The sequence below is a fragment of the Gadus morhua genome, chromosome 8 (genome assembly GCF_902167405.1).
Source record: "Gadus morhua chromosome 8, gadMor3.0, whole genome shotgun sequence".
Taxonomy (NCBI): domain Eukaryota; kingdom Metazoa; phylum Chordata; class Actinopteri; order Gadiformes; family Gadidae; genus Gadus; species Gadus morhua.
Genome location: NC_044055.1, coordinates 8,193,152 through 8,217,538, shown reverse-complemented (window position 1 = coordinate 8,217,538; position 24,387 = coordinate 8,193,152). Strand labels below are relative to the sequence as shown.

Below are 24,387 nucleotides of genomic sequence, written 5' to 3'. Positions count from 1 at the left end.
TCTCTCTCTCTCTCTCTCTCTCTCTCTCTCTCTCTCTCTCTCTCTCTCTCTCTCTCTCTCTCTCTCTCGCTCTCTCTCTCGCTCTCTCTCTCTCGCTCTCTCTCACGCTCTCTCTTTCTCTCCTCCTCCCTACCTCCCTCTCTCTCTATTTCTTATTCTCTTATCTTGGCTTCGAGTTGTGCATGCACCTCACTCCTTGATTTTGTAACACCATAGCAGTCAAGGTAAGAATAACTCCGGCGGCTTCTTGTTTAAAAAGTTACGATTAGGTCGTTTGGGGACAGCGGGTGAGAAGGTGCAGGCATTTAATGTATGTGATGACCTTCGTCGCCCTCCATCGCGGATTTTTCCGCATTTAGAGTTAGCCTACATGAAGAAGACATAGATCAAAGATTTGCTTTGAATGTTTTATTTATATATTTTCATTATGTTTTCCATATTTAGAAATATATATGGAAAATCGTACAATCGTATAACAGCCTTGTGAGTAAAAGATTAGAAAAAACTTTGAATAGTATTTTTTTTTTATACTGATTTAGCCAGAATTAATTTCTAAGGTTACCCCAATGGTAGAATACAGTAATACTGTACCGTGTGTTCTCTTTCTTCGCACCCCTACAGAGAAGGAGAGTAGGCCTACTACAGAGTTTGGTTTTCCCAACATATCAAACTAGGACGCTTTTAACAAGTTCTTAAGTCAGTTATCAGAGCTGTGCTTTTTTAAACTTTGAAGTGGTAAATACAAAATGAAAAAAATATTTTGATCAGGAATCCAACTTTATCATACTTATTTCACAACCTTTTCACTTCAACAGCAGAGGTTTTCCATCTGTCCTCCATTTTGCGAACACTGCACCCTTGAACTTGAAGCAATGTCGACTCAGACATTCTCTCTCTCTCACTCCCTCTCTCAGCCAGCACTCTTCACGATGGACTTCCCAATAGAGGAGGCCGAAGCCTACTTCGACCACGACAACTTCAGCCATACCAACTACAGCTACGAAGACTACCCCACGCTCTGCGAGAAGGCCGACGTGCGCTCCTTCGCCGCCGTCTTCCTCCCTGTCGTCTACACCGTCTGCCTGGTAGTGGGCGTGGCGGGCAACGCGGCGGTGGTGGCCGTCTACGCCTGCCGCAAGCACCTGAAGACCATGACCGACGCCTTCCTCACGCACCTCGCCGTCGCCGACCTCCTTCTGCTCCTCATGCTGCCCTTCTGGGCGGCCGACGCGGCCCGCGGCTGGGAGCTGGGCGAGGCCCTGTGCAAGGCCGTGTCCGCCTGCTACACCGTCAACTTCACCTGCTGCATGCTGCTGCTGGCCTGCATCAGCCTGGACCGCTACCTGGCCTCGGTCAGGGCGCGGGGCGACGCCCGGGCTCTCACGCGCCTTGAGCGGGTGTTCAGCCGCAAGCACTGCGGGAAGGTGTGTCTGGTCGCCTGGGTGACGGCGTTGGCCCTGGGCGTGCCGGATCTGGCGTTCTCCACGGTGAGGCCGCTCGGCGACCGGAACGTTTGTCTAGCGGTCTTGCCGCCGTACCTAGGCAGGGAGGTCAAGGGATGCCTGGAGATGGCGGAGGTGCTGCTGGGGTTCGTGCTGCCGCTCTGCGTCATGGCGTTTTCCTACTGGAAGGTGGCGCTGGTGCTGCGGGGACTTCCTGTCGAGAGTCGGGACAGGAAGTGGAAGGCGCTGCGTGTGCTGTTGACCGTGGTGGGCGTGTTTGTGTTCACACAGCTGCCGTACAATGTGGTGAAGATCTACAGGACGGTGGACTCCATGTATCACGTGGTGACCCACTGTGGGACCAGCAAGGCTCTGGACCAGGCGGCTCAGATCACGGAGAGCCTGGCCCTGACCCACTGCTGCCTCAACCCCATCCTCTACGCCTTCGTGGGCACCTCCTTCAGGCAGCACATGATGAAGATGGGGAAAAGACTCGGAGAGAGAAGGAGGAGGAGACAGCAAACAACTGAGGATCAAGGGATGGACATGTCCTTTCATTCTCACAGCGCATCACAAGAGACAAACACGTTCTCTGTATGAAGTGCTGGCACGAGGCTTTTACATGAGTGTACTATTTTTTGTTTTGTGCTTTGTATTCAACAACAATCCCCTACTGGGAAAAGATTGGATCTAGTCAGTTACAAACCAAAGCGCTTCTGTCTGAAGCATCTGTCAATCTGGAGTTGTAATGCCAAAATACTTGACAATTCCAGCCATTTGTTTTAGCAAGTTATTAACAACTTATGGTTGTGTAAACACCAGTGCTGTTAGGTTTTCCTGTTCATGGAATCACAACAGGGAGGGCTGCAATACTGGAGAGGTTTCAAACGAAATGTAAAAAAAAGCAAACACATTTTGTCAACATGCGGTCGCCTGGATGTGGTTTAACCCTGACATCAATTTGCAAATAACACGATAGATTTAGCAAGAAGCATTTGTGTATCACTTTAGAAAATCTCTGCAGGAAGTTTTACCTTTATTTGTTTTGCTTTGTATTATAAATATATATCTGCAAGAAGGTCTTCATTACAAAAGCCAGTAATCGCTATGTCGTGCAAGAGCTGAAGGAGCAGGCTAATATTGGCAGTAAGGACCCTTAATAGGCAACAATCATACCAGCTGCCCTTGTCATTTGCCTTTCCAAGTAATTTATAGGTTTATACACTTAATACTGTCAATATTAACTCATTATTAGCAACCTTGCTACTTGTAATTCTTAACCCTTTCAAATGAATACATTTCATGCGGCCTAGTCATCTCCATCCAAGTCAATACTGGTTAAGTAAGTGACTCACTCTGCAATACCGCTCTGACTTGACCTTTTTATCACAATGAAAGGAGGAGATTACATTCTGAAACGGTCTACTGAACTTAGCTTGGATTCTACCACAGGAATCCCTGTCCCCTGGCCAATAATTCAAACTATCCCCATCTGCTTTGTGGTGAAGCACTTAATCATGTAGCCTAACCAATTAGAGAATGGAGAAGTCTGCACTGGATTCAACCTCAGACTTTTGTTTGACAGGGATTTTACTCTGTTTCTCTCATTAGTTTGAGTTTCGTGGCAGTTTTAAACCAGATTTTCCTGAAACCCGATCCTGTAAATTGCGTTGACACTATTGTAAGTTGAAAAGGAATACACATTCATGTGACGGTGAAAAATACTAAAAGTCCAACAGAAAACATGTTTAATTGTAGGTTGGATCCAAGGGGGCATTTTTTAAGTCTCTTGCTCTGTGTAAACAGGTCATGTTCTAGCATGTGTCCTCACAAAAGGAAACATTTGAAATCGTATTTCATTTGTCCAACTTCTGTAGCTCAGCCATTTTAGCTCACTGTACATTGGCATAGAATGACCCCAGGGTACAATTTACATATTGAAAAAACAAAAACCATGAACTGAACATAGCAACGAGATGACACAGAAAACCCTAATCATATCAACCAAGGCACTTGCATCTGGCCTATGACAACAGACGCAAAATTAATAGAGACTAGGCATATTATTTATTTTAAATTAGGCAGTCATTTAGGCTTTGACGAACTACAACCAAAATCAGTTTAGTCTTAAATTAATACGAACAAATATTGAACATATTCAATACAAACTATGAATAGTTAATACAAAAACTTGGAAGCCCTCATTGGCAAGTTGCATTACAAAGCAAAGCAGTATAATTAGATCTGGCATTCCAACATTATATCAAGGATAGAAACACAACCGAAACATTGATAAATACAACAAAATAACCTATCCGATCAGAACTAGTTCTGACGGATAGATTTGTCTAAAAGAATGTCATCAACGATACCCTGTACTTTAGACCATAACCCTGTATAACATATTGTTAAATAAATACCATTCATTTCAATACTGAACAGCCACAAGTGAGTCCCATTACTTCTGTAAAAAGGTATCAAGACAATGAAAACACTGTCACAGGCCTGACACTGAATCATGCGCCGCAAGGCAATGGAATGAAAAAATATATGTTACAAGTGCAGGGGTCGTGATGGGCTTCCACTGGTTAACTAAGAGCCAACCTTAGTAGCTACTTCAAGGTTTCTGATGTGCCCCTGTAAACCACACGCTGGATGCTAATTTGGCATCCTCACTTACCCTTTCCCTTACAAGTTCCCCGTTTAGTAAAAAAAAATAAGAAAGCAAAACAAAACAAACCGTAGCAAGATTGCTGCCGTCGTTGTGACTTCAGGCTCAACGTTGCCGCACGCCTCGTTCATCTCTTCATATTTTGGCAGAGGGACTCAGGCCGTTTCAGTAAACAGAACCTCTTGTAGGTTCATTTCTATTTAAGGGTAAGTCTACTTATAGGATGGCTCATTTTTAGTTTAGGGGAAGTGGCAGTGCAACAATGGAGAAAAAAAAGTAACGAACAAAAATCAATGAGCCATGGGCGGCTCGTGAAAAGAGAACAGTTTTGTACAGTGACTGTAGCTTGTATAAATTGAGCGGACTGACACTGTCAGTAGTTAAGGATCTGAACGTCAAAGAGGTCGCACACTCCTTCGTTGTCGTCCAAGTTGAAGTTGTAGTCCACTCCTGTGTGTGGAGGGGCACAGCATTGAGAAAACAAACCATGGAGGGGACCCGAGGCATGATGTAACACCTGGAGCCTGACTGCAGGTGGGGTTCATCATGCATTAGATAACGGAACGGAAAACTGTTTGGCACTCACCATCAGTGGACATCAGCTCGTCAATGAGGTCAGCCACACCTAGGGAAAAAACACAGAGGAGGCTCAAGACATCCAGAGAGTCATGCTTTCCACTTGAAAGTTGCCAAGCTGTGTGGGATTTATTAGCTGCTCTGCCTGGTGTAAACAGCTAGTCGCCGGGCGGGACCAGTCCCCATGGTATGTTGAACTGAATGCCAATACAACGGCTCAAACCACTCCCCATAGCATAAAATAAATATTTCTTTGTGTGTCTTGATGAGGTGTATGCAAAGATGAGGAAAGACAGCTGTTCCCCGCTGCACTATGCAGCACTATCCGGTGCTGGCTTTCCATATCCTCTGCACTGTACTCTAAAGGCCAGATAAACTAAAAAATATAAATAAAATGGTTTGTTTCGCGCAGATAAAATGTCCATCAGAAGAGTCTCACTCCCCCCCCCACATATATACTATTTTGGGGGGAGTATGCAAAGTTGTATGACCACCTAGACTTGAAAGACCGAGATGGTAGGAATCCCCTGGCATCACTCAACAAAGAAATGCACCTGCACCGGACGGGCAACGCAGTCGCCTTAGCGTACCTTGCCCAAATCCCTGAAACCGACAGCTCAGTTCCTATAGCAGCCTACAGGAGCCGGGGCTCTTTACCTTCCCTCTCCTCCTCCTTCTGGGGCTCTCCGGTCCCGCTGTGCCTCAGCAGGCAGCTGACGTCCAGCATGGAGTGGAAGTCATGGACCACTAGGCTGCTGAGGGGCTGCCCCGACACCATCTGCTGCATCAGCAGAGTCACCGGCTGGCCGTGGCACTCTGCAAATCAAACGATCACAAAATTAACATAATTAAGTTTTTCGTATTCTTTTTTGTAGAAAAGGTTTTATAGAAAAGGGCAGAACAGCTGGACACGTACCTGGTTATCATTTTAGATTGGAGCATTTTCTTTTTGACTATTTAAGGCGAAATGTCAAAGTTCTCAGATCCCAAAAAAATAATAATCAGGAGAAGCTGAAACATGTTTTCAAACTCAAAAATAATTGCTTGAATAATCGCTATTTCAACATGGCCAAAATAATCGTGATTATGATTTTCCCCAATAATCGAGCAGCCCTAGGGGAGGCCACAAAGTGCTGGACCAGAGGAGCATACGAGTCATCCTCAATGTGCACAGTGTGTTGTCCAGCGGCTGGAGAGGAGTGTGTGATGGCCAGCAGGGGAACAGTGAGTCATCGTCTTGGACATGATCTCGACATGACCCACTAATAGAATTGTCATGCAAATGCCTCCTTAAATGTATCACAATATGAGAATGGGATAGCTAGATCACACACAGTGTGTTATGATTATTGTAATAATGAGAGGCAAACAAAAAGCACAACAATATGACCTGTATCTAAACTGTAAAAGAAAAATAGTAAAGGATAGCCAAAACTATTAATGACAGCAATTTGCAAACCTCACAACACAAACCTCACACGTGACAAATTACAAAAGAGAATCTTCCTCGCTCCGCCTAGTTGAGTCGTCTAGACAGTCACCAGAAAACCTCTTCAGAGTGCAGGGAAGTTTGGTTCTCCTCTGATGGGATCCATATCTGCATGTTTTGAATAACTTTTCCGCTCCCATTTGGTGTGAAGATGTGACTGGAATCCCTCCAACAGGGGATAATCTGTGTCAGCCAGGAATGCACAGTCCTTTGTTTTCCTTGTAAGAGGCGGGTTCCCCTACTTTAGCTGACGCACGTCAGGCTACTTCTTGCCAGGTTTTTTTACTTATTATGTTAGCACTGCTGCTAGCCAGACGTTCTAGCACTGACCTCCAAACAACTGAATAAATGTTGGATTGTGAATCCGACAACCAAATCCGGTGTTGATTTGCAACCAAAGTGAAGGAGATGTCTCCTTCGTGTGCTCCAACACAGGGACGCCCGAGTTTGTTGTAGCACTTGAAGAAAAAAAGTGTATTCCCCTAAGATGAAGTGGAGCTAGGCTCCAGATCACTCTGCATTTCAATGGAAGCGGCCAACGGAAAGCTACTTCTAACCAAGCAAACTCCCCTTATGACACACAATAATGACAGTGGAAATAAAACGATATAACAACTGAGAGGCGTATGGTCTAAAAGCATTTTACACATACATTTACACATGCGAGTATTGTTAGTTTGTTTCTTGGCATTTGCAATTTCTTCATCTCCTGAATCTAAAGAGGATGATTCCCTTCATCTGGAGGGTGGAACCCGATTGACCACTTCCTGCCCGCTTAAGGCACACAGATGTGGCCTGATGTGGCCTTCATGAGGAAAAAACACGCCTGGCAGAGAAAGCAGACCTTTTGATCTGCAAATGAGGGCGTGAGCCTTTTGCGCAATACGTCTCCCTAGAGTCTAGTGAATATTTATTTACAGTGTTTGAGACAAGGCTACTGTGCCACGTTTAATCAGAGGTTGTTTTTAAGAGCATTGCATAAGCGTAAAAAACAACAACACCCACCACCACCTCCCTCCTACTTACCCATCTGTACGTCGGGAGGGGTGGACGAGGGGCTGAGTGAATAGCCCTGCGGCGCCATCTGGTGGTGGTGGTGGGGTTGGCCGGCGAACAGCGAGTCCGGGCTGCAGCCGGAGGAGTAGTGGGAGGAGACGTACGAGGAGCAGGAGGAGGAGGAGTTCAGGGGAAAGCGCTGCAGGGTGGCGGGGGTGTTGGGCGGGGTGGGCAGTGTGGAGGCGTCGTCGCCCGGGGGAACGGAGAACACCACGGGCTGGGAGGAGGGCGTCTCCCTGTTGATGAGCAGCACCTGGATGGGGGCCGTCTGGCTGCGCAGGGTCACCTGGTACCTCTTCTGGCCGCTGGGGCCCTGGGGGAGAGGGGAATGGGGAGAGAGGATATGGTTAAAGTATAGGATATAGGAGGCTATGTGTGGCTGGTACAGAAGAATATAATGTAGGTGTTTAGCATTGACAAATGTAAAGTGATTTCTTTTTAGAAACACACAGGAGACATCTTTACTTTGTTAATTAATGTCACTCATTTGATGTCAACAATAATAGGGTCCAATCACTCTCCTACATTAAGACAACTGAAAACCATGAAAGTAGCAAGGTAAAACGTCCTATTAACCAAGCGGGGATAGGAACAATCCCAAGAAGTCATATATAATGTGTATCTGGTTTCGGGGATGGCTAGGACTGCAACTGCTGCTGGCGAGAGATATTATACTCCTTCATGCCTCAAATTTATTTCCCAAGTAAAACGAACAAAGTGCGTCACTTCTTATGAACTGAACGTATATAAACACCAAACACAACACTTTCTAAATCTAATAAGCCATAAATCCAAGTCCAAATTAATAAATATCAATTTTCCCAGTGTACCATTATGGTTGAAAATCTGGAGCAGACACGCCTCTTATTCATTGATGGGAAAGGGAATGGCTGAACGTTACATGGATCGTGCAGTCAGACAACGGCAGGAGGAAAACCAACCCACCAACTCAGGAAGCGGCACCTCCAGCTGGGTCCCTGAGGGAGCCACCACCGCCAGGAGAGTGTCCCCGTGGAAGGCATTGCAGATGTCGTCATGGGTCACGTACTTATGCGTTCGGAGAGGGTTAAGGAAATTCACACCTCACTGGAAGAAAAATACCTGAAAAACTGGACCGGATTAGCCAAACCCAGATTTCGTGGAACTACCGGTAATAACATATTGCGAGCATAATCTGCGTGTTTGAGGAAGGCATTCCATTCACTGAACAATGTCACACGGATCATTTTTCTCTTCAAACTTAATCAGTGGGGCCACTCAAATGGAGCTAGAGTTACAGATCCTTCAACTCGAAACCCATTAGGTTTCATTGTAATGACAGGAAATCAGAGTTAAATCATCAGTGGTCCGTTGAGGGGGAGAAAACACTCAAGTTGTCCCGACGGAGGCAAACCCTGCAGACTGCAGCGATCTGGGTAAATGCCAATTGACTAACATCACATTACATACTGTTTGTATAGCATGACAGATGACAGTGTGACCAATACGATTACAAATGGAGAACAAAAACTACTGTCTAAATCAAACCCCCTTTGAAACAACTAGAATTAAGTCTTATGCTTATAAGTTCCCAATATGGGGTCAGAACAGTCTCATTAATAATGAATGCACAGAGAAGGATTCACAAATGTATTTTGTGATTTATGTACAAATTACTCTCTTCTCACAAATAAATGTCAATGCACACACAAATGGATATCGGTATGTATAAATGTAAAAATGTATCCCTAAACAAAATTAAGTTTCACACACAAATGTACCTTATTTTAAATAAATGTAGTATAAATCCATAAAAATATGAATAAAAAATATATTTCCAATTTTCAACAAAATGTATTTGGATGTTGTTACATTTATATACAAACTGTTCAACTTGAATTTACAAGACGCTTTTCATTTGTGAACTTGTTAACATTTGTGTGTGAACTGGTCTGTATTTTTATGTGGATTTTTTAGATTCTCCTGACGCGGCTGGATTCACAAATGCATTTTTTTCAAAAAGGAACTCTCTGTAGCCAATCAGATGACTCCCTCGTCAAGCAGGGAGAAACTCATGCCATTGCTTTGAATCTTTTTTTTTTTTTTTTTTTTTTTCAGTCACTGCATCACCTGACTGCAGTGACTGGGTTTTTACATGGCGGTGCCATTCAAGTAGTAAACGGCACCGCCATGTAAAGTCCCAGTCACTGCAGTCAAGTGATCCCAAAACCCAGTCGAAACTAGATGGAAAAAGTGTGCAGCTCAAAACGCAGCTTTTACTTGTTCGCCACCTAGAGATTGTTATGTACGATCATTCAAAAAACCCATGTTATTTCCCATATACATTTAACCGAGGGAACTGGGAGGCTCGGAGGCTGGACTCAGAGGTCGGAACAGCAGTCATTTGATTGGCGAGGGAGGCATCTGATTGGCTACAGAGAGTTCCTTTTTGAAAAAAAATTATTTGTGAATCTAGCGACGTCAGGAGAGTCTCAAAAATCCACATATAAATACAGTCCAGTTCACACACAAATGCAAACAAGTTCACAAATGAAAAGTGTCTTGTTAATACAAGTTCAACAGTTTGTAAATAAATGTAACAACTTCCAAATACATTTTTGATGAAAATTGCAAAAAAATAAATAATTACCGGTAATATATATATGGATTTATATTATATTTATTTAAAACAAGGCACATTTGTGTGTGGAACAGAAATGTGTTTGTGAAAATTATTTTTGTTTATGGAATTATTTTACATTTATACATACCGATATCCATTTGTGTGTGCATTGAAATGTATTTGCGAGAAGAGAGTAATTTGTATATAAATCACAAAAAATATTTGTGCATCCATTCACTATTTATGAGACTGTTCTGACCCCATATCCCAATGCTGTATCAAGGTTTTGCAGTCGCGTGATTCTTTAGATCCCATCCACCTGCTGTCTGTCAAAATTGTAAACAAACGCCTATCATAATGTGTTCAGTTGACCCCCGTGAGTTTGGAAAGGTGATGCAAATGTTCAAACAAGGTGATAGCCTTCACCAACTCAACTCTGGTGAAACAGTTTTCGCAGATTTGCAGAGCTAGTTCCCGTTACAGTTATACTTTTATACCGGTTCATTAAGGCGATAAGAAATAGAAAACCCAATATTTTTTGAGAAACACACATATCCACATATTCATCTGTTGTTAAAGTCACCAGGTGAGTCAGAACATTGGAGTTATGTTACACTACATAAGCCTTCTAGAACACTAAGATCTTCTGAGACCAATCTGTTAATTATCCCCAGAGTAAACACGAAACATGGGAAAGCAGGATTTAGTTACTATGCAACAAATAGCTGGAATAAACTCCCTGAGGATTTAAGACTTGCCCCAACTCTGAGCACCTTCAAAACAAGATTGAAGACTTTTATGTTTGCTTTAGCTTTCTGCTAAATCTTAAATACTTTACCTTTATTTTACTAAAATGCCTTTTTAACTTTCCCTTTATTTTCTATTTTTACCAGAAAAATACATGACATTTGCTGAGTAATGAAGTTGTGTCATTAACCCGTTCACACGAAGCCGATTTCATGGCGAAACCGCAAAGGTCTTGTACGGTTCGGCCTTCCGTACACACGAAGCCGGCGAATCCGCTGACCGAAAACGCAAACTTCTGAAACCACCCTCGGAGGTGGTTTCAAATCTACCCGGTTTCGTTTTGGATTCGTGTGTACGCCTGAAACCGACTGAAACCGCAAACCATGACGTCATCGCCCCACCCCTCGACCTCCTAGCCAATGGCTCTTAAGCCCGCGGAGTCTCAGAAATCACATGCGAGCATGCGCATAAGGGCAGCCTTTATGCGCATGCTCGCCTCTTCTTCTTATTTCATTTCTTCTGGATTTCTGTACCAGAAGAGGCGCCCCTTATGGGCCTGGAATGTGTACTACAGCGTTTCTACAGATCTACCCGGTTTCGCTTGGCTTCGTCTTTACGGAGATACTTCGAAACCGGATAGATCGAAACCGTAACGGTTTCGCCCGTTTCGGCTTCGTGCGAACGGGGCCTAAGAGCTTGACGAAGTGTGAATTTGTTTGTTGTTTGCCTTTGGTTCTCGGCTAGAGTCCTAGAATAATTGTTTGTTGTTTGTTGTTTGCCTTTGGTTCTGGGCTAGAGTCCTAGAATATTGTAATAGATTGTCCTTAAGGTCGGGTTGTGGTCCCGACTTGGGTTCCAGAGAGTCTGTTGATCTGATCTTAAATAACTTTCAATTTAATTTTCTCACTTTCTTAAATACATTGACTTACTAAAAAGCCTTTTTAACTTTCTATTTTACTCATTTCTTTGCATATGTTTTCTTTTACTTATAGATTATTTTATTTTATTGTATAACAATGTTTATATGTGAAGCACTTTGAGTCTGCCTTGTGTATGAAAAGTGCTATATAAATAAAGTTGCCTTGCCTTGCCTTGCCTTGCCTTACATGATCACCTGCAAATTCTCTACATGATAAGCAAACTCAAAAAGGATATGAGCATGTGATTGGGTCGTGGCAGAGGTGTTTGATGCTCTGCTCCAGCCAGGCCTTCCTCTCGTCCAGCTGTCTCTCCTGGGCCTCCAGCTCTGAGATTTCAGCCTTCAGTATCTCCACCTGCTCCAGCACTTCCTCGCTCTGGCTGCCCATGTTCTCCCCCCTGAAGGCAGAACAAAGACGGATGATGGGTGAGAGAGATGGTTGAAATAAATAACGGTAAAGGTCTAAATACCAAATTATCCATCAGTTAAAATAAATGTACATACACACACACACACACACACACACACACACACACACACACACACACACACACACACACACACACACACACACACACACACACACACACACACGTTTTAAACAAACCTCCATTGGATGATATTCTTGGTTTTCTTCTCAATCAGCCCCACGCCTTCCAGCACGTTGGTGATGTCATATATCCTCCTCTTCTGTCTCACAGCCAGGCTATCTGCAGCCTATCAAGTCAGACAACACATCAGCAAATCCAAGCTTTTTTCAGTGACAGCTGCATCAAGTCTACCAGCCATTGTCGACAGAAAACATCAAAGTTGACATTTGAACAGTCATTTGACCCAACATCGACCTAACATTCCTGTAGGACATGTCAATCAAGACCGAATGAATGACAGGAGGGGAGGGGGGAACTGCAAGAGCAGAACCTACTGAACGGCAAATAAAGGATTTGGCAAATTAAGCTTGGCAAACAACAAAACCAAAGCACTTGGAACAAGATGGGGGTCATACAATGGCAGAGGAGGCAGGGGGGGGGGGGGGTCATAGCCCTTGAAGAGCCTGCTGGCTAAACATTACCATAGTTTGCCGCCTAAGTAGAGAGGGAAATCTTATTACAAAGTACGGACAGGGGACCGGCTGAATGGAGAATAATCCTAATACAGCACTGTTGATGTTGTTCACTACACATTAGGATAAAGTCTTGGCAATAAGGGATCTTCAACGTATTTGTATTTCTGTTGTTGTTGTTGTTGTTGAGGTAACCAATTCCAACAATACATTTCAAATAACTTTGGATATTAGGGATAGTGGAGAACCAACCTGGTCCATCTGCAAAAAAGATTCAAAGCAATGGCATGAGTTTCTCCCTGCTTGACGACATCCTGATATGTTAATATATAGTAGGAGTTTAGTCAGCCATACAATGTGTACAACAAAATGTGTAGGGTTAGTGCGTATTTCTTCCTGTCATATTATCATCATACTAGCTAATGGTCAAAAACCTTTCACTGTGAATGGAAACAAAGCATAAGTGAGATGGCTTCATAGACTGAGGAAACAGGCAAACGTGTTGAGATGCGTGTGTTGGGGGGGGATTGAGGTGTGTGTGCGTGTGTGTGGGGGGGGGGAGTTAATCAAATACACATGACTGGTCGCTCGTGTCTGACAGGAAAACGGGCTCGGGCTCTTTGTTCATGGGGCAAGGATGTTCTTATGGCTCCCAAAAAAATACAACAACAACAACACAACACCAATACACCCGTACGATAACCAAAAAATCCAGAGGGCTTCCTCCTCGTAACTTCACTGACCAGTTTTAAATCAAGCACGCCGTCCTTCGCCTCCTGGAGCAGAGTGACGAACTTGATGGTGAGGAGCCCCAAACTTTTCTCGTGACGGCTCGGTGTCCCGTTCGACCGGCTCGAGCGCACCGACTCTGCCATTGTCTCAAGTTCCATGTTCCAAAAGCCCTTCTTCTTCACCTACCTCCTGACTTATCGAACCGTTGCGTGACTGACAACAAACAACGATATTAACTTTCATTCAGCCCCCCGGTTAATAACCCTTCAATTGGGAAGACGGTGAATCTTGTGTGTAGGTTTTTTTTAAATAAACGGAAGTTACGTTAGATTACAGTTGCCCAGGCAACCCCCGTGCCCTCCCCAGCAAGGTGACTCCCTCTCCCCTCCCCCCCACCACCATAACCCCACCTCCTCCCACCTGCTCCTCCTATGGTGACTGTTTAATGGTTGCTTTCAGCCCAGAATTAAATCGGCTGTAATCTGGGCTACCACGCCCCTTCCAACCGCAGAAACCAATGTTTTCCTTTGAGGAGCTGAATTTTTTTTTACAGCCAAACAGGAGCCCACAATAATGTCTTCACACATGTTATTACATAAATCATGATACAAAAAAAAAGAATTAATTGATTTATATTTGTATTAAGCAGTATTACATTGTTCCTATCAAACCGTCAAAACAGCAGGGACAGGGTCAAATATCAAAATTTGGTCTGATTTGCCGGATATGTTCTAGCCTCAATTCCTCACCACAAACGTCATATCATATCATCATGTGTATCTTAGAAGGGCTTTACCAAATAAGGGTTTTTCTTTTAATCCATCCTAGACTTTCACCTGGTAAATACTCTTTATTTTTCTTTAAATTGTGTTCTACATACAACATGGTAGTTTGCAATATTAAACTATTAAAAAGCCAGTTTTAAATAGTCTCTTTGATAGAGATTATACTCCTTATACTAAGTTCAATTATACACCTAGCATGGCAAAGATGAATGACTTGTATTCCTCAGCCGTTTTTCATTTTCATATTTCATATTTTATTGGAAACAGAGTAGGGTGTGAATGAGTTAGACATGGTGTTAAGGGCAGTTAACGATGTGGGGATGATCTGTCAGAAGCAGTAGTAGGACCAGGTGCTGGGGTACAGCTGTGGTATGGAGGTCTGGACCATGTCCCTCCACTCCTCTTCCTCTACACTGCTCCCCCTCTTCTGAGCCTTATAGAGGTAGAGAGAAGGAACAGAGTCAGGTCATCTTGCTATGCCTTCTTCATCTCTCCCCAACTGTCTTCGTCTCTCTCTGTCTTCGTCTTCGTTTGTCTTCCTCTCTCTCAGTCTTTGTCTCACTCAGTCTTCGTCTTCGTCTGTCTTCATCTCCGTCTGTCTTCGTCTTTGTCTGTCTTCGTCTCTGTCAGTCTTTGTCTCTGTCTATCTTCTTCCTCGCCTTCTTCGCTCTGTTCCTTCATCCACGTGTGTCTTCGTCTCCCATTGTCTTCGTCCTCGTCTGTCTTCGTGCTCGCCTCTCTGTGTCTTCATCTCCGTCTGTCCACAGCACCATCCATCTTCTCCCCTTCAGTAAAATAAGGCTCGGTCATCTGTAAATAAATAAAAAGAGAACCACAAAACTAGCCAGTTCACTGTTTTACAAAGCTCAATGACATAAAGAACTGCCCAATAATGAATCATGCTACATTAATATATTGTTATATTATAGATATAAATTCATTAAAATGTTGGGGGCTTCATAAGAAATTAAGCTACTAACTTTACTTAAAATATAATATCTTAATTTATTCAACAGAAAAAAAAAGTCAAACACTTACTTGAAATATGATGTTCTTTCCTAAAACTTTCCTAAAACGTATGTTTTCTACTTCTACTTTATACAACTTTGTACAACAGCCTGGCCTGTAGATGGAGCTGGCTGGCTTCCGTCTCCATCTGTCTTCATCTCCCTCTGTCTTCGCCTGCGTCCCCTTCTGTCAACCTGTGATAAAAACAGAAACCAACACAGAACTGGCCAGTAAACACAAAACTTATTACATATAGTACTGTACAATAATTCATCATCCTACCTTTAAATTTTGTTATAGAATAATAAAAACAAATAATGTATTTTTTTATATGAAATAATTACTAGCTTTATAATTGTATATATATATATATATTTATATATATACAAACTTATACTATGCTAACTTACTAACTTAACTCAACTTATACAAACTGTATATTAAAGGGACACTGTGTAATATTTTAAGTAATTTATTACCTCAAATCAACGTATTCATTCATAAATAAGTCCTCATTGGTGTAAAATTATCTCTGCCAAAAATCGCACTTATCCTCCTGAGCGAAGAATAATTAATATGTAGTTACATAGGACGGGTAAGCTTCATGGAGGCTTCCATGTTCTTCCGGTCTATGAACTGCCGAGAGGGACAAAAAGCACTACGTGGTACAGGAAATCCAAACGCGTTTTCACTCTGAGCCAGCGTGAATGACGAATGAAATAATTCACTATCTTGCTCGAGGAATAATTACTCATACATCATTAGCTTGCACTAATGATTCAATGAAGTTTGAAATTTGTTCGAGTGAACCAACCATCACTCGAATGACTCGATGAGGTAGTATTGGATGTCATGACACAGCTTCTTGGCACATACTGCCCACCGTAGTTTCTGAACAAGCGAGCACTATTAGTTTGAATGCAATATACAATTTTACCACTAGATGGGAGTAATTTCTACACAGTGTCCCTTTAACTTGTACGTTTACTAACTTAATACAAGCTTAAACTTAATATTTAAAAACTCACACACTTGCTTAAAATACGATGTGCCTAAGTTATTTAAAAAAAAGCTGTATAACCTTAATGTTGCTATTAAGGTTATATTTGACTATTATATACAAATATGTACAAAAGCCTGGCCTGTCGGTGGAGCTCAGCGCAGGGTTGGTTTCCCGGCCGGCATCGAACACCCAGGCTCAGCGCTGACGTCATCTGTGGGATACTTTAGTTATTTTACCTGTCTCACAAGTCATTCGTACCAAACAATTATTCTTTCATATTCAAATATAGTTCATGTTTGGTTTGGTTTAAAAATGTATAATGACAATAAAAACCTCTTGGTGGCGCTGAGTGCTTTGGCGCTTCAGGGTCGGCATCGAACACCCGGTCCAGCGCTGACTCTCTTCTGTGGATTGATATCTTTCTTAAAAACCGGACTCACACTCCCTCTAACAAAACTCATATTTAAATATAGTTCTAGGTTGGTTTGGCTTGAACGTTTGAAATGACAATGAAAATTACTCGGGTTATTAGCATGACATTGTCTGAAACAAAGCAGTGAGCCCTACCTGCCTCTTGGTGAAGCTAGACCTCAGAACCTTCCAGAGAGCAGAGAAGCAGCCAGGGGAAGTAGGGATCTCCTCCACCACAGGTACTTTCATGGCGAACTGCACACAGTTAAGAAACACCATCTTAATGGGTGACGATTTCTATTTTGATGACAATAATAATAACAGAATAAGAAACAGTCTCATGCTGGGGTTAAAGTACCTGGCCACTGCTCTCCTCAGCCATGCTCTCAGCCAGGTGACGATCCTGCAACTGCAGTATCAGGTCCACCACCCTGTAGTTCATAGAACGGGTCAGCACCTTGACCCTGTGCTTCACGGCCATCTGAAGGTTCAGCTTGGACCCGAAGGCGCTGTGGAGACTGTTGTGGAGCTCCGTGGACATCCTCACGATGGACTCCAGGCTGAGCCTCCAGTTGACCTTCTCCATCTTCTTCGAGGTTCTCATGTTGTAGTGCGAGAGCAGGTTCTCAAGCTCGTCGAAGATGGGCCAGTCCGACACGTCCAGCTGAGCCTCGACGCGCCCGTCGAATATCTGGACCAACGCCAGGCCCACCAGAGTCCTGAGTTCTTCAGCGTGAAGAATCAGCTGTTGGCTGCTTGGCCCTGGTGGATACAGTGCCCTCTCAGGCACTGTTTCCTTGGCGTCAGACAGGTCGTCCAAGACAGCCTCAGTGAGGATGACATCCTGGCGCTGCTGGAACATCTTCTGGACCTTCACGGTCAGGGCGTCCACCATCCTGCCGGTCAGACTGCGTTCATCAGAGCCCTGTAGCTTCACCATCAGCCTCTGGACGGAGTGCACCAGACGGACCCCTGTGGCGGGAGAGTAGTAGACCTTGAGGGTCTCCAGGTTGTCCAGAGCAGAGGCCATGTTGTCAAGGACTTCCAGCACGGCACTGAGGACCACGTCGGTCAGGGCCAGCCAGCCTCGCTGGTACCTCGGGAGGGCTTTCATGTGCTGGGCCTGCAGGTTCAGCAGCAGCCTGGGAACCAGGTCCACCAGAACTTCGGCGGGACTGTGCAAGGAGGCAGAGGGGTCAAAGGTCACTGAGGGCGACACCTGCCTCAGACCTCTGACCACCTCCAAATGGACCTCTTCACAACTGAAATGACACAAAGTAAAATGTTATGTATTTTTTTGGTGTTAAAGGTACTCGTTTTTCTAAGAAGTATTCTTCTTCCTTTTCAAGAAATCACAGCGTTCTAAATAAGAGTTGGAGATTGGGTAGGACGGAGGTTTCTAGGTCACTCACCGAGAGGAGAGGCCTCCAGAAGCCATGGGTTTATGGGCCTGATTGAGGTTGACCGGAACCTCCTTAGATGCCTGGAGCTCCAGTGTTCGCTGCATGAGGTTGGCGTACACACACCACTTCTGAACAAGTCCAAAAATAAGTTGAGCACAAAAAAATACACAAAACAAGCAAACGAAAGTGCCAGGGGATGCAGTCATTGCATATCAAGGTGAAAACCGCAAAAGTTCAAATGAATAGCAGTTGTGTAGCTATATATTGTGTCCTCTTACTTACCAACTGGTTAGTTTCACCAGTCCTCCATGATTCCGTCAGTGGGAACCTTCAATTCAAACACAGACCACTTAATACTTCCTGCCTTACACACAATAGCCTCTAGCAATAGCTTTAGCATGGACATGACGGCAAGAAGTTTGAAAGCAAACTGACAATTTGGGCATCTGACGGTTCGGGCATGTGCGAGATATGAGCCAGGAACTCATGTCCTCCAGCGTGGTGGTCTCTGGTACGATTCCCTGGTGGCCATGGGTCTGGAGCACCACGAAATGTTTCAGCAGTTTCTTCTGATGCCGGCGGGAACAGGAAATAATCATTTGTAAGACCACGAGCATAGTCGCAGGCACCGAAGAGTAAATTTGTATTCATTTATAATTTTTCTCTCACCATCTCACAGACTGTACTCTCGCTCCAACAGGTGTTTACACAGCTGAGGAATTCAGCACTCTCACACATCTGGGAGAATAAAATTGGGTTTAGGCTCCATTTTCAAGATTAATGAAAGGGTTACCACATGGCTAATTTATCTGACCTGCAAACAGGCCTACCTGAGTGGATGCAGATTTCTGTGTTGTCGTTGTGTACAGGTGAGTGAGCGGAGTCTCCGTCGGCGGATGGCTGGCCACATCACACTTCTCGCTCCGTGTACTCTTCAAATGAAAAATATAATGTAATAAATTAATATTATTTATTTGGTGTATTTTTTGCACACATTATTTTATTTACTTCATTCTTTAAACGTAAACCCGCAACAGCCTTATAGAGTTTTTTTTTAAAGTGTATATGATCGTATGAATGAGAACAATATCCAGATAATGACTTTGAAAACAAAGTATTCTGAATTTATCGATACACAAGATTCATTACTCAGTCATTCATGTGGTCAAAAACACGGATAAGAAAATTCAAGCAGTAGGCCCATAGATATATGTATTAACTTATTATTGTCAAGTGATCAAAGAAAACGGCTCGATAATTAACCCAACCATGGCTCACGTTTTGTAACTTTGGGCTCACTCACCGCTCAGGTAAGTTGTCCCGAGCCCAAAACTGGACAGCTTACCGTGACCCCGTTGCTTGACCTACTCAGCCGCTCGGTCAATTACAGTCTCGATTGCTTAATTAGGCCTGTCATAAATTAAATCCGAACATGATCAATTAATATAGTATCTTTGATATCTGATATCTTGAACTTCAAAGCGATATTCAAAGATCACCTTGTTTTCTAAGTAGGCTTTAATATAAAAATTGTATGAATTTAAAGGGGTTAACGTTTCCATACAACATGTATGGTGTATTCAAAGCATTACGGGCGCGATGTCCTTCAACACGGGACGCTCTCACGAGGCGAGCGATTCGCGCACAACTTGATAGGATGCAAAGCATTTATTTTAATTAAGAGAAAAAAAAGCCTTTGCTCACCATATTCGTGCTGAGAACATTATCGCATCTTATCTCTTCTTGTCTCTCTCAGGGACAAGTGACGAATGTCTGAGTTTCGGTAACCACGGTTTAATAGAAATGACGATAATAGACGTTGCTATTATGTTTTAAATTGATAGTATCAATTGGATGCCCTGTTATTCCAACGCTGTAGGGGGCACTCCAGAGTTAACATGGATACCAATGCCTCTACCTGCGCTCTTGTTTCACTCAGTTAAATCATCATTAATAAGTATCATTATATTATATGGCAAACATATAAATTACATATTCTAATAGTGAGTTCAAAAAATATTAGGATACCCCCGATTCAAATGCATATTTTCTTAACATATTTTCTGACTCATGTTTATTTATTGTTCTTATTTTCTAAATAGAGACTATACATATACCTATCGCTAGATTATACCGATTTTAGTTAATTAGTCTTCAGCCTAATGTTGCATTATACGTTTTACAATTTAATATTTATCCTAGCTCTGTCATGTCATTCATAACCTTGTTCTTCTCCTTCTCCCACAGTCTTATGCACAAGTGGGGGTCATGTTTTCCTCAGTCCTTGGTAACAACAGCAGGATGGTAACAACATGGGAGTTGGAGGTCTTGAGACTTCTCAACAAAATCCTATGAAAAATATGAAGTATGAAAAATCCTTATTGTGAATATTTTGGCGATGTGGGTTTGTCAGACCGGATTGGGAGGTACTGATACTGTGCTGAGCTGAAAACCTCTGGTGTTGTGGTGAGGAGAGGAGGTATTGAGATGTTTTCTGATTCCACTGCCTCTTCATACACATTCAACAGTGTTTCTTATCTAAATCTGCCCTGGTCCTAGATGCTGGATGTAGTTCAGACGTGCTGTTATGAGAACGCACCTTTTTGTAAGACAGATTCATACTTATTATGGCAAGAGATATTCTGTGGAGCTCAAATAAGTTACTCTCATTTTTGTACCATGCTGGAGACCAGATGACTGGGTTTGTAGCTTGTCCGTGGCTATCTCCTCAGTGTATGTGCAAACGTATATCAGAAGGCATCCCGGCCAACGAGTAGTAATACACAAGTGTGCTTGACATTGAAATAGCGCATGGTTCTTCTTGTTGTAATTCAACAGTGCATGGATGGCCACAGGGGGCAGCACCGTTGTGTGAAAGGATGCTACCTGATGGCTAATTGTTCAAACTGAATGTGCACTGCCTCTGCAAGACAAAAGAGGGAATGGTTTAGCAGGATGATAGCATTTGGTGTCCGTTTTTGACTGACTCTAAAGACTTGCAGTCAAGTCTTTCATCTTTGAGGAGAACTTCAGGAAAAGGAGAAGTACTGGAAAATAACTGGATCGTAATTTTCCAATCATTTTGGGGGCAGGGGACTAATGCGGACCAAATTGGTCCAGTATTGAGTGCAAACCTTGCATCCATAATCCAGGAAACCCGGCTGCAATGTAGTGTATGTATTGTAGCCTACAATAGTTCCCCTCTATCAGTGCTTGTTACTGCCACTGACAGGCTCCGATTATATTCTAACATTTTGGAAAGGATCCGAAAAATAAATAACCCTTTCCGATTCCGGTTCTGTTTCAGATTTGCTCCTCTTTTATTGTACATTTTGGGTCAGAAACATTATACTGCTCCCTGGTGTAGACGTGAACTTGACATGGAAGTATGAATGGCCGCAGCTCTGCAAAGATCTATGTTGTGTCGCATTGTGGATCTTTCGCAAACATTTTGTGCGTACAACTCTTTATCTTCAGCTTTGATGGGCAGGCAATGGACCATTGCTTTGAGGACAGAGTGGGAGGCACAGGTGAGGGGGTGGTAAGGGGAGGCAATGTTGTGCTGACCCAGGGAGCAATGCCTCGTGCTGCAGATGACTTTGTGTGCTGCTATTGATACATTAGTTAATGCCAAACCAGAACTTGTTGTCAAATAGTACAGTGAAATGGGGCACGTAAAGGACATACTAACCTACATTAGGCTTGGAGAAATATAGAAATACAACACACACATGCATGCACGCACACACTCATATGTTACTACCCTCACATTCAGTACCCTCACATTCAGTAGGGCCTACCCTCACATTTACTACCCTCACATTCCCCACCCTCACATCCACCACACTTACATCCAATACATGTGGAGCTGTATGTTATTCCCTTTGATATAAATATTATACACTTTTATTTAGCCCGAAAAAAAACTGTAAACATTGTTGTAGTGTAAAGGATTATTGAATATTTTGGAATAAATTAAATATTTGGGTGCACAATGTCAAGCTGGTTTTTAATGGTTTGTTGATCAAGTTATACTTAGTCCTGAAATGGTCTAAGTTTGAAGTGTTGGCAGGGAACAGTTGATGGTGAAGGTGGTCTAAGGGTCAACATACAGACATCTGACTGGGCCTAAGAGGAACCAGTCATACAGACATCTGACTGGGCCTAAGAGGGCCCATGGTTTCTCTTCAGTGTGTCCTTTGCTGGAGTTCAATCTCTGTAAAGTGCCTAGTCACCAATGCCTCGGCTTGTGCAATCTAACACTCAGGCAGCACAACCAGGAGTTGTTATGGAGTCACCTCTTTCTAAGGCTACCAACAATAACAGTCTGAGAGCTGTACTCTCGGTTACGAAACACTTTATATTAATACTGTGTTTAACTACCATAGTAATGTATTACATGCTGCTCAGTTATTTGGGCATACAAAATCTAAGTCTCAAATATTAAAATATTACAACAACTACCTAGAATTCAACTATTTGAATCGTTTTTTTCTTTTCCTTTTCAATACTTATTTTTGGAAGATATTTTTTTAAGATCAAATAATTTTACTTGAAAATCATTATAATTAAAAACAGAGTCGCGGGAGGATAAGAACAGCCACGACACTCTTCTGTCCATACATCCCCAGAGTATAGAGAGATGTCGAGCAAGGCGCAAACAAGCCAGACAGGCACTGCTGGAAAATAACCTCCGCTCAGATCACGGAATCCAAGCGTTCGTATGAAGTGCGTTCAACATCAGTGACGGCAATTAGCTGTCTCTATTAATGTATGCTACTGTTGCACTAACTAAATCAGTTTCTCTCAGTCTCAAACTACGGTTACTGTGAAGGCCCAGGTCTTACGGCGAAAGGGAAGCATCATATAGGACCAGATGGAGTTGGTGAAATGAAAGGTATTTATCACCAGGAAGTTGTGAATGTATATTGACATTTAAAAGTCTAGACCCCGAATGTAAGACGACCCCACGCATTTCCAGGAAGAAAAAAAACCCATCTTATATTCGGTTCAGTACGGTCGACTAGAATTTAAATCAATCAATGTGAACATCTGTGTTCTCAAACAATAAAGTGTGCAAAGTCGATGGTTATTTATTTAGTGGTAGTTACCACATGACGAATCATTTGCAACATCTCATTATTATTGATCATCATTCCTAACTGGCAGAGCTGTGCGGTTTCCATTAAAGACACTACATCAAAAAGACGAATTCAACTGAGTTAGGCTTGCCTTCACCTTTATAATACAGATTTCGTTATTAATTTAGATTCGATTCCTATTTGTTCGTAAAAAAAATCGAAAAAAGTAAAACGGCAGGAATCTTGGTAAGAACAATTACAGCAGTAGGCCTATTCTTTTAATGAATTGACTAGAAACAGCTGCATTAGTTTGCGTCCGAGTTCACGTTGCGAATAAACTTTTGTCATAGGTTTGGTTTCAGAAAAGTAACTTAATTAATTATTCACACTAAAACAAGGGTGTTCTCTAAAAGGTAAGTGTGCTTGACATAGGTTGGCAAACACGCAGATATGGACATTAAGTAATGGGATGAAATCCAAGGTAAACAGTGGTTTGATGAACCTCACAAACTACACTAGGGAGTTGAACGAGGTCAAACTGGTTTGGGGCAATTCCAGAGTTGTCTCCATAGTCCTTAAAGTTGTTATTTTTGACTTATTACTACACTTTTGACTATTCTAATATTATGTTGCTATTATATTACTTTGGAATTATGTTATGTGATAATACGGACGATTATTATAATCTGAGTGTCCCTGTGAACCTGATTAAGTTATACAAGAGAAAGATAACCAACCTTTGTTTGTTTGACAGCAGACTACTAACAAATGGACCATCGGTCGGAATATGTAAGTGAACATCTACATTGATTATCAATATTATAAAATATACATAAATATAAAATACAGTTTAAGAGTGTTAGTGGTGATTATTCAATTATTTAATGATGAAAGGAAAAAATGTCTATCAACGCATTTTGGAATCAAAATATTTATTTTAATTGTTCTTCAATCAAAAACGTTAAAAAAAAAAAGTACAATGAATATGGGATTGGAGAGGACTATACACCCTCTTCACTGGAAGATCGGTGTAAGACAAACACAGTTGTAACACAAACACAGTTGTAACACATAACACTGATTAGTGATTACCATGGTAAGGGTATTGACAAAACCAGTGACGATAACACACACACAGACATGGGGCCTTTTCAGAGAGCTGTCTAGCAGGGCTAATTCTGAAACCTCTGAAATACAATTCGGGAACTATGGGCAGGTGTTTTTATTTATGTGTCAAAGCACCTTGAAAGGCCAATGTGTGTCCTCGATACTAGTTTGGTCTACTATCTGTGCACTGGTACGTTAAGGGAGTAGACCTAATTAGTGTTATGAGCGACAGCTGTGTGTCCTATGATGACACCTCTGTGAAAAAGGTTTATAACTCAAGTTGTCCCACAGA

General features: G+C 42.6%; 3 protein-coding genes across 7 annotated transcripts in view; 2 read left to right on the top strand and 1 right to left on the bottom strand.

Annotated features, from left to right (window-relative positions):
* Positions 1-84: 84 nt before the first annotated feature.
* Positions 85-3,881, top strand: ackr4a (atypical chemokine receptor 4a). The gene is made up of 2 exons (XM_030364778.1): positions 85-224; positions 915-3,881. Exon 2 carries the CDS (start codon positions 930-932, stop codon positions 2,040-2,042), a length of 1,113 nt encoding a protein of 370 aa, XP_030220638.1. The 5' UTR covers positions 85-224; positions 915-929; the 3' UTR covers positions 2,043-3,881.
* e2f5 (E2F transcription factor 5) lies at positions 3,487-13,645 on the bottom strand. Of its 2 annotated transcripts, XM_030364780.1 has the most exons (8): positions 13,309-13,645; positions 12,110-12,219; positions 11,739-11,900; positions 8,180-8,288; positions 7,205-7,547; positions 5,347-5,505; positions 4,700-4,738; positions 3,487-4,563 (listed from the first exon to the last, which is right to left on the bottom strand). In XM_030364780.1, exons 1-8 carry the CDS (start codon positions 13,453-13,455, stop codon positions 4,487-4,489), a joined length of 1,146 nt encoding a protein of 381 aa, XP_030220640.1. In that variant the 5' UTR covers positions 13,456-13,645; the 3' UTR covers positions 3,487-4,486. The 2 variants fall into 2 exon arrangements, with proteins under 2 accessions (XP_030220640.1, XP_030220641.1); XM_030364781.1 differs by lacking the exons at positions 3,487-4,563; positions 4,700-4,738; positions 5,347-5,505; positions 7,205-7,547; positions 8,180-8,288 and having other exon boundaries at positions 11,726-11,900; positions 13,309-13,643.
* An 8,833-nt stretch (positions 13,646-22,478) lies between these two features.
* The window catches only part of LOC115549524 (extensin), a 3,696-nt gene continuing 1,787 nt past the window's right edge, over positions 22,479-24,387 (top strand). The window contains exons 1-4 of one of the 4 annotated variants that reach the window (XM_030364784.1): positions 22,479-22,635; positions 22,718-22,804; positions 23,743-23,777; position 24,387. The exon at position 24,387 is cut by the window's right edge and continues 830 nt beyond it. In XM_030364784.1, the coding sequence (XP_030220644.1) occupies positions 23,757-23,777; position 24,387 (22 nt within the window). In that variant the 5' untranslated portion in view covers positions 22,479-22,635; positions 22,718-22,804; positions 23,743-23,756. Of the gene's footprint in view, positions 22,636-22,717; positions 22,805-23,291; positions 23,402-23,742; positions 23,778-24,386 lie in introns of those variants that run through there. The other 3 variants (XM_030364785.1, XM_030364787.1, XM_030364786.1) reach the window with 3 other exon arrangements.

What these genes read in the sequence shown, in the direction of transcription:
- e2f5 (XM_030364780.1), bottom strand. Translation starts at nt 13,455, where the DNA reads ATGGAACTTGAGACAATGGCAGAGTCGGTGCGCTCGAGCCGGTCGAAC. An exon ending in GCGTGCTTGATTTAAAACTG is followed by an intron (nt 12,220 to 13,308) that starts GTCAGTGAAGTT and finishes CTGACTTGATAG; the next exon opens with GCTGCAGATAGCCTGGCTGT. An exon ending in GAAGGAGGAGGAGAGGGAAG is followed by an intron (nt 4,739 to 5,346) that starts GTAAAGAGCCCC and finishes TTTTTTCCCTAG; the next exon opens with GTGTGGCTGACCTCATTGAC.
- ackr4a (XM_030364778.1), top strand. Translation starts at nt 930, where the DNA reads ATGGACTTCCCAATAGAGGAGGCCGAAGCCTACTTCGACCACGACAAC.